We start from the raw sequence: 9,606 nt of genomic DNA, 5'->3' as shown, positions 1-9,606 counted from the left end.
GGGTGGGAGGCCTCTGGACTCACATGGACACCCTAACATGTACCTGTAAGAAGGGCAAACCAGGCCCCAGCAGAGCGGGCCAGCGCTGGGCACCGGGGCTCTCTGTCAGGGACGCTAACAGCTCCGAGATAGTCCGAGTAGACCCTGCGCTGCTGGCAGGCTGTGCCAGGCGCTCAGGGGTGAGGGTGAGGAGAGCCGGGAGGGCTTCCAGCAGGTGGCACGGTGATGGGTCTAACGGTGACTCACTGGGCACATGGATGCCAGGCCGGGCTGCCTGAGGGCTCACTCTAGGAAGGGCTTTAGTGGTACAGGTGTGGCATTCATTCTAAGCGGTGGCTTCTCCTGAGATGTGTAATCTGAGGTTCAGGAGGTGTGTGTGTGTGTGGGGGGGGGGTTCCTTGCCTCTTCCCTCCACTGGCTCCCTAGGGGACTGGACCCCGGGTCCTTGCTCCTCCAGGGTGGCCGGCAGCTGCGCCTGCTGAAAGTGAGCAAGAAATGGGTCTTCCCGGCCTGCAGCGGCTTCCTCTTCCTGCTCTCCGTGGCCATGACCGGCTGCTTCCTGTGGCAGTATCACCTCCCCAAGCTGCAGACAGGTGAGCCACGGGGGGGGGGTATCGCCCTGACCCCCATGTCCTGCTGTGTGCTGAGCTGCTACCAACCTGAGGCAGCAGGGAGGACCCAAGATTGAGCCCGGGAGCTGTGGCCCCTCTGTGTTCCTGTGTATGCAATGAGGACTGTGCTGGCGTGGCATAGGCGGTGGGGGGCGAGGAGGATTGTAGCCCCTCTGATGGCCCCTACACCACCTTAATACCCTGCACTGGCCCCTCCCCCAGGCCTGGAGCAGCCCTGCTGTGGACAAAGGCAGGACCCCACCCTCCATGAACAGCAGAACAGCCTGGGGCTCCAAGGCCTGGGGCCATAAGGCTACTTTTCCACCCCAAACAAGCACATGAGGACAGGAGAGGCAGACAGGGCAGAGCCCACCCCAGGAGCAGAAGGTGCCCATCACATGAAGGCAGGGACTGGCCCAGGGAGCACAGGAGAGTGAAGGCTGGGCAACCTATCCCCCTGGGGGGGCATTCTGCCCTTGCCAGTCCACACACCTTGGCACCTTGAGATGTAGTCAGGTTCCTGCTGGCACTCCTCCTCTAGAGCAACCCCAGACATCTACCTCATCTTTGTCCCTACTCGCTATGGAATGCTCCCTCCAGGTTCTCCAGAACCAGAGACCACGTCTACCCCTGCGACCATGTGTCCTCGGCACCCAGAGCCAGTGCCACTGGCCCACCCCCTCCCTGTGCTGAAGGAGGCTCTGGAGAAGGTCAGTGATGAGCAGGAGGGAACCGGAGCACTGGGAGGCCCAGGAGAGGGGAGGCACGTACCCACGTGGCTGGAATGGTATTCAAACTCATCCCCCCATCCATCCATCTCGCCAGCCATTTCTTTTTTTTTTGTTGTTGTTTATTAATTGAACACAAATTTTTTTACAAGGTGTTGTGCAAAAAGGGCACAGTTACATAGTAGGGCAGTGTGTACATTTCTTGTGATATCTTACGTCCTGTTTTTCTATCCCTTCTCTAGGTCAGGTAGACATATATACAATATACAATGTATCAAGAACATATACAGTATTCACAGACTTGGTCTCTACTGTCTCTCCGTCTCCCTTTGTTAACAGTCATATATCAGGGAGATCATGCCCCTTTGTTTTCTGTGTTCTAGGCTTGTCTCGATCAACATTATTTGTTCGAGTTCTGACCATTTCCCTGCGAATAACAATATTTCACCATTCCTAATCGCTATGTAGTATTCCATTGTGTATAAGTACCATATTTTTTGGATCCATTCGTCTGTGGAGGGGCATCTGAGTTGTTTCCATATTTTGGCTATTGCCAGCCATTTCTTGAGCATCTACTCTGTGCTGGCGTCAGGGGCGGGGCAGGGCAGGGAGAAGGCATGGTCCTGCCTTCAAGAACTACTAGTCTGGGTTGAAAGGAAGAGTCAAGAAAAGAAATATTTCTTGTCTTGGGGGGCAGAGATCAGGTAGGACTCTAAGGGTGACCTCAGAGGAGGGGAAGAGGGCAAGAGTGAGGAGAAGTAGAATTTAGGGGACTGTGAGGGCCTTCGAGTCAAGGTCGACGCTGGGGGAAGTGGTGTTTAGATGGAGATGGAACAAGCCGAAGCCACCCAGGAGATGTGTGCAGAGCTCAAGGGATGGGAGGGTCTGCTCCAGACAGAAAGAACAGCATGTACCAAGGCCCAGAGGCAGAGACAGGGCACGTGGCTCATACAGAGGACTAAGCGACTATAGGCAGAAAGCAGGCAAAGATGAAATGGGAGGATACAGAATCCATTCCAATACGAGCATGCACCGTCCACCCCCTTCCCCTCCCCAGAACGTGGACTTCGGGATGCTTGCTGCTGCTGGGTAGCAGTCAGATCCTGTCCACGTGTGTCCCTCACCTCCAGACATGACCACAGCCTGGTGGTGGGGGGGCTTGGAACTGTAGGGGAACAGCTGATGGGGGGAGGGGAAGGTGCATGGGGGCCAGAGGACAAACACCAGAGAGGCTTTGGGGACAGGGAGCAGCAGGTGCTGTTTGTGCCCAGGGGTCATAGTAATGAGGAAAAGTAATCCCAGCTGCCTTCTATTCAAGGCATGCCAGGTACATGCCAGGGTACCTTTTTCCACTCATGCCTTGTGAATTCCTGTCTTCATGGGGGAAACTGAGGCTCAGAGAGGTGAAGGAAGTGCTAGCAGAAGCCAGGCCACAGAATCAGTGCAGGACAGTAAAGTGGCCAGCAACATATCTGGCAAATGAGTAGGAATAGGCCTGTGGGCACTTTTGAAGTACTGGGCTTTGCCAAGGTTTTGCATCACTAGGCAAGTGCTCTACCATTTGAGCTACACTCCTAATTTTTTTTTTTTTTTTTTTTTTTTTTGCCAGTCCTGGGGCTTGGACTCAGGGTCTGAGCACTGTCCCTGGCTTCTTTTTTTTTTGCTCAAGGCTAGCACTCTGCCACTTGAGCCACAGCGCCACTTCTGGCCATTTTGTGTATATGTGCTGCTGGGGAATTGAACCCCGGGCTTCATGTATATAAGGCAAGCACTCTTGCCACTAGGCCATATCCCCAGCCCTCTAATCTATTTTTGTTTTAGTTATTTTTCAGATAGGGGCTCATATTTTGGCCTGAGGCCAGCTCTGATCGGGGTCCTCCTACCTGAAACCTCTCACCTAGCTGGGATTACAAAGTACACTTGATTTAGGCTAGACTTGAACTCAATCCTCCCGATCTCCAAAGCCTCTCAAGTAACCAGGAGTATAGGTGTGTGCCACCACTGCGTTCAGCCTATGCCCACAGCATTCTCAGTGTACAGCAGTCACTCTTACATTTCATCACTGAAAATAAACCAGGCCTCTTTTCTGGTTTTGTTTTGGCTTTTTGGGACAGTCTTACTATGTAGCCCAGGCTGACCCGGAACTCATGGTCCTTCCTGTCTGCCTCTGCACCCACATTCTCCCCAAGGTGGATGAGCTCCTGAGCCAGGCAATGTCTGCCCCTGGCCTGGCGGCCATGTCTGCAGTGGTCATCCACAATGACACCGTGCTCTGGACTGGCAACTTCGGGAGGAAGAATGGCTCAGACCCCAGCTCCGGGACCCCCAATGAGTACACCATGTACCGGTCAGCTGGGCAACCTCCAGGGGCTGGTGAAGAGGGGAAGGACGGCAGGGCCACAGGGACCCAGGAGGCAGGAAGACTTGAGTCATGGCAGGGGTCCAAGCTGTTGGGGCCTATCATTAAGTCTTGAGAATTCTATAAAGAGGAAATACCAACCCTTTGGGGATGGAGGCATGGCTCAGAGGGTAGAGCACCAGCCAGTGAGTGCAGGAGTCAGATAGTAAGTTTGAGTTCCTGTCTCTGGTATGGAAAAAGAGAATTCTGTACAAGTGGAAACCAAGGCCTACAGAAGTCCAGTGAGTCTCCAGTGCCACACCACAGGGGTGACAGGTGGTCAGGAAGAGGTCCTTTCTGGAGAGTCCTTAATCCATCCTCATCAACTAGAAGAGGCTCTGTGGTCTTCCTGCCTCTCCCGGGTACCACAGAGGAGTCATAGGCAGCTCCGGCCCCATATCGGGTCCCTGTGAGTTGGTAGCAGTGGCAGGGGGAAGCGGCTGGGGCATCTCCTGCATGCCCGGAGCTCCCTTCCCGGGAGCTGTTTGCGGGTCCTCGGTGCTCATGTGGGCAGTGGGTACATTCGTTCATGGGACACTGCAGGGTGACGGCGCGCAGGAAGGAACTGGCCTTTGTGTTGCATCTTGGTGCCAGGTGTGGGCTCACAATTCTCTTTGCCATCACCACTGAGTACCCAGCACCTGCCGGGTGCACTGGCAGCACTATTCACACACACAGTGAAGCTCTCACAGAAAGATCTTGTAACCAGCCTAAGGCCCTGCAGCAGAGGCGAGGCAGGGGACAGAGCCAACCCAGGTCTGCCCCAGAATGGGCAGGATCTGGTCCAGGGCCAGACTTGGCATAGGAGCTGAGGGGTGTCCATACCACCCCCTCCAGCCCCACTGCCTCTGGCATGCTGAGCATGGCAAAGGCAGACCCAAAGAAGCCAGGGGATTGTGCACTGGGGGTACATTTGGTGCTTTTCTAAGAGACTAGAAGGTTCGAGGCTGGACACAGTGGGGCCAGCAGGTCCTCTCGCACCCTTGTGCCCCGACCCTGCTCAGGATCGCTAGCATCTCCAAGATCTTTCCAGTGCTCATGCTGTACCGCCTGTGGGAGGATGGCCTCGTGGCCTCCCTGGATGATCCTCTGGAGCGCTATGCCAGTGCCTTCACCATCAACAACCCGCTGGGCGTAGCATCAGCCCCCGAATCACAGGGCCTGACAGAAGGGCTGGAAGAGGTGGGCCCAGTCCCAAGGCCTTCGCCAGTCACCCTCCGGAGGATGGCCAGCCAGCTCTCAGGTAGGTCCTTGCTCTGCTCACTGATCCACTCTACTTCCCACCAATGGGGTCTAGGTGGTGTGGGTTGGGGTTGGAAGATCTCAGAGGTAAAAGCCAAGGTGAAGTCAGTTTAGAAGTCAGTGCCCAGCCAAAACCATGGTGACAGGTCAGGATCAGAGTGTCACAGTGACAACAATGTTAATATCTGTAGGCAAGATTACAGTGAAGACTTAATGGCCCTGTTATGTAGGTAAAGATCATCTACAAGTACAATGTGAGGCCAGCAACCTAGTGAATGTGCAGACAAAGGATGGCAACAGAACCGAGGGGCCGAAGAAGAGGGTCCTGAGAATCTTAAGATGTATCCAGGAGCTGGTGACTCATGCCTATAATCCTAGTTTCTCAGGAGGCTGAGATCTGAGGATTGCTGTTTGAAGCCAGTTTGGGCTGATGAAATGGAGGGACTCTTAATGCCAATTGTACACACAGACAAACACACAGCTGAAAACAATGGATCAAGTCTGTAATTCCAGCTACTTGGGAAGGTGAGACCAGGAGGATCGTGATTTGAGGCCAGCTATGCAGAAGTTTATAAGACCCCTCCTCAACCAATAGCCGGGCACTGTGGCACACGTTTCATCTGAGTTACGTGGGAAGCTAAGATCAGAAGGATCAATGTCTCAGGCCAGCCTGGAAGAAGCTGGGCATGGTGGCATGTCCCTGTCATCCTAGCTACAAAGGGAAATAAATAAACAGGAGGATCATGGTCCAGGTTTGTGCCTCAGCAGGAAGTAAGACACTATTTCAGAAGAACTAGTATGAAAAAAAAGGGGTTGGAGGCATGGCTTTGCAGTAGAGCACCTGCCTAGCAGGCACAAAGCTCTGATGTCAACCCTCAGCACTGCTGTGGGGGAGGAAAGCAGTGTCAAGTGGGAGAGAAGATCCTAAGAGCATATATTATCTCTCTGTACAATTATTTTAATCTAGTAATAATTTTTAAAGCACATAAAAGTCAAGTAGTTGAAAAGAGCATGCATTGTGTGCTGTCATAAAAATAGCAGTTTACACGTATACAACATATATGTGTAATAACATGCGTGATACATGAATATATACTAGCTTAGACATGGGGACTGAAGAGACTGAAGCAGGTGCCTTCAGGGAGGGGAATGACTGACGGGGATGAAGGTAAGTGGAAAATTATTCAGTGTACCCCCTTTGGTGTTCTTAGAATCCTGAGTCATGTGAACAATTTACTTACTAAAGTAATTTACATAATAATAACAAAGATATGGGAAGCCAAGATGGCTGGTGAGGTGGCGGGACAGGGGCAGGCTGGTGTCAGGAGACAAAGCTGGGACAAGAACTGGCAGGACTGCGTCAGGAAGGCCTCACGGGTCTGGCCTCTGCTCTTCCCTAGGGCTCCCCAGAAGGCTGTGCTCCACTTCACTGCTGTGGAGAGGCAGCACCCAGGAGGCCTTACGCCTGCTCAAGGATGATGTGCTGGTGGCCGACCCAGGAACCAGGTGAGGACCATGACCAATGCCTAGCCACACCTTGGGCATTCCTGAGGGGCCAAGCCTGCTTGGGAAGTTCTGGGTGGTGGGGGTCGAGAGAGACCTTGGGAATCGCTGAACACAACCTCATCCTGTAGCCAGGAGGGCAAAGGCCTTAGGGGAACTCACAGAGAGGTGTGGGCTTGAGGGGCCATGATCCAATTCTGCTTCAGCCTCAGGTTCCTTCCTTTTGCCCACTCAACATTAAGGACCAGCTCTGCCAAAACGTGCTAAGCACTGATGAACAGCAGCAAACCCACTCCACAAAACACGACCAAGCCTCTCTCCTCATTCTGACAAGGGAGACAGAATGAATCAATACGCAAATGCAGATTTTGTTATGATGGAGATAAATGGGATGCTCAGGAGATCAGGAGTGAAAAACTGGGTGACAGATCAACAGAGAATTCTGGGAGCCCTGGGGTTGTGTGGCTGGACAAAGGGCAGCTGGCACTTCCCTGCCTCAGAGTCCCCTTGCCAGGTCTGCTATCTGCTAGTCCCTTTTCCAAGTTTCCCTCTGCTGCTCCACAGGCTGACCTCAAGCCCCACTTCCCTTAAGGACAGGCTGCAGGTGATGCAGATGGAGCCAATATGTGGGCATCTGCAGGCTGGAGCCTTGTCCCAGCTTTGCTCTGATTTGCTGAGACCTTGGGTGAGGTTCCACTTCCTCACCGACAAAAACAAGGTGCCTAACCTAGAGTTCAGGAGCATCCTGTAGGGTGTGAATCTGCATCTTTCCTGGGCCTTCTAGAGGGTTCTGAAACCACATGGCTCTGCTCCTACCCATTTGTTGTGAAAGTCACAGACTGGCAGAAGGGAGGTGAGACAGTGCCTCCTATTCTTAATCTTTGAGCTACATCATCATTATCCTTCGCCTTTCTCACAGTCTGAGATGTTAATTTCCCAGTTGATAAATTAAATCATATGTAAGGATAAGGACCACTGGGTACTGGTGGCTTATGCTACTCAGGAGGCCAAGATGCAGTTGGAAGCCAGCCATCAAGTCAGTGGAAACTCGATTTCCAATTAACTAGCAAAAAAGCCGGAAGCAGAGGTGTGACTGAAGTGGTAGAGCACCAGCTTTGATGGGCAAAGCAAGGAGACAGTGCCCAGACCCAAATTCAAGCCCTAGTATCAGCACGCACGCACACACGCGGGTGCACACACATGCACACACCACCAATAAAATGTGTTTACCACTTTCCTACTTACCCCGTTCTCAACCTGTCATGTGAGCTCGGGCAATCTCCCCGGTCCTCGCTGGGCCCCAGTCTCCCCAAACGTAGAATGGAGAGTCACCCTTCTGGGCGCGTCCCCACGGAGGCTCCCAATCCGTGGTGGCCCTGGCCGTGGGAAAAGTCTGGGGGGGGTGGGGAAGCGGTGCGCGCGCACCCCGCCAGGCCCCACCCCAGCCCGCACCCCGCTCCTCTCCCCCAGGTGCCATTACAGCACGCTGGCCTTCTCGCTCCTGGCCCACGTCCTGGCGGCCCACACGGCGCAGGGCGGCTACGAGCGCTGGGTGGCAGAGAACGTGCTGGAGCCGCTGGGGATGGCGGACACGGGCTTCGACCTGACGCCCTCGGTGCGCGCGCGCCTGGCGGCCGGCTTCTACGGCAGCGGCCGGCCGGCGCCGCTCTACGACCTGGGCTGGTACCGGCCCTCGGGCCAGATGTACTCGACGGCCGCCGACATGGCCAAGCTGGCCATGGCGCTCCTGGGCGGCGGGCCCCGGCGGCTCCTGCGGCCCGACGCGTCCAAGACGCTGCTGGCGCCGCTGCTGGCCTGCCCGGGAGCCTACTTCGCCAACGAGACGGGCACGCCGTGGGAGTTCCACACCCAGCGGGGCTACCGCGTGGTGCGCAAGGACGGCGACCTGGACGGCTACGCCGCCACCTTCTCGCTGGTGCCGCCGCTGCGCCTGGGCCTGGTGCTGCTGCTGGCCGGGCCGCGGCCCCCGGGCGCCGACCTGGTAGCGCGGACCTACGACGTGCTCCTGCCCGCCCTGGAACGCGCCCTGCGCGAGGCCGAGCGCCGCCCCGCGCCGCCACCCAGCGCGCGCCCTTTCGCCGGCTTCTTCACCTACGCCAACCTGACCTTCTACGAGGTGCGCGCCGGGCCCGAGGGCGAACTGCGCCTGCGCCAGTTCGGGCCGCGCGTCGAGGCGCTCGTGCCCCCGGCCTTCCGCACGCTGGCGCTGCGTCACGTGCGCGGCCGCGTCTTCCAGCTGCACGTGGCGCGCGCGTTCCCGTGCGCGCTGCCGCTCGGTGGCGACGCCTGGCTCTCGCTCGAGGCCCAGCACGGGCAGCTGCTCAGCTTCTACCCGTTGGATCACCATGGGCTGTCCCCGGGCTTCGATGTGCCCGGCCTAAACACCTACCAGGTTCTGCGGCTGCAGCGCAAGCCCGTCTTTAAGACCCAGTGAGACCAGGAGGGGGCTGCAGAGCCCCATTGCAGCTTTCCAAGCAGAGGCTATAGCTTTTTTTTTTTTTTTTTTTTCCCTGTTTTTCTTTTTTAAAGGTCATCCTTTCTGTGGGGTGCAGGTAGCTCCTGTCTATATGAGGCTGAGATCTGAGGATTTTAGTTCAAAGCCAGGGAAGTTCAGTGAGACTCTTATTTCCAGTTAACAGCAAAACAAAAAAAATCTATAGCTAAAGCGGCACAGCATCAGTCCTGAATGACACAGCTGAAGGACAAGTCGGATGCTGGTGGCTCACGCCTGTAATCCTAGCTACTCAGGAGGTTGAGACCCTCAGATCAAGGTTCAAAGCCAGCCTTGGCAGGAAAGTCCGTGAGACTCTTACCTCCAATTAGCCACCGGAAAAATGGAAGTGGCACTGTGGCTCTAAGTGATAGAGAGCTGACCTTGAGCACAAAAGCTTAGGGACAAAGCCAAGGCCCAGAGTTCAAGCCCCAGTACTGGCACACACAGACACCAATCATCCTTAGTGAGTTATAATTTACTAAAAATGAAATACATTGTCCGAGTACAATTACGTGATGGTGATGGTGATGGTGATCATGGCAGTGATGGTTTTGGGGGTGGAACCCTGGCTTTCATGCATACTAGGCAAATGCTCTACCACTGAGCTAC

At 55.0% G+C, this 9,606-nt stretch overlaps 1 protein-coding gene across 1 annotated transcript; it reads left to right on the top strand.

Moving 5' to 3' along the window:
• The first annotated feature begins 481 nt into the window (after positions 1 to 481).
• Lactbl1 (lactamase beta like 1) lies at positions 482 to 8,937 on the top strand. The gene is made up of 6 exons (XM_048349847.1): positions 482 to 593; positions 1,212 to 1,321; positions 3,529 to 3,686; positions 4,742 to 4,980; positions 6,380 to 6,485; positions 7,953 to 8,937. The coding sequence occupies exons 1-6, from the start codon at positions 545 to 547 to the stop codon at positions 8,935 to 8,937; spliced, it is 1,647 nt and encodes a 548-aa protein (XP_048205804.1). The 5' UTR covers positions 482 to 544.
• The last annotated feature ends 669 nt before the right edge of the window (positions 8,938 to 9,606 follow it).

The sequence above is a fragment of the Perognathus longimembris genome, chromosome 7 (assembly GCF_023159225.1).
Source record: "Perognathus longimembris pacificus isolate PPM17 chromosome 7, ASM2315922v1, whole genome shotgun sequence".
Taxonomy (NCBI): Eukaryota; Metazoa; Chordata; class Mammalia; order Rodentia; family Heteromyidae; genus Perognathus; species Perognathus longimembris.
This window is presented reverse-complemented; position numbering and strand designations above follow the sequence as displayed.

Bases quoted from the DNA above. Each gene is read 5' to 3' on its own strand.
- Lactbl1 (XM_048349847.1), top strand. From the start codon at position 545: ATGACCGGCTGCTTCCTGTGGCAGTATCACCTCCCCAAGCTGCAGACA. The intron at 3,687-4,741 runs GTCAGCTGGGCA...GACCCTGCTCAG, and splicing joins AATGAGTACACCATGTACCG to GATCGCTAGCATCTCCAAGA. The intron at 4,981-6,379 runs GTAGGTCCTTGC...GCTCTTCCCTAG, and splicing joins GATGGCCAGCCAGCTCTCAG to GGCTCCCCAGAAGGCTGTGC.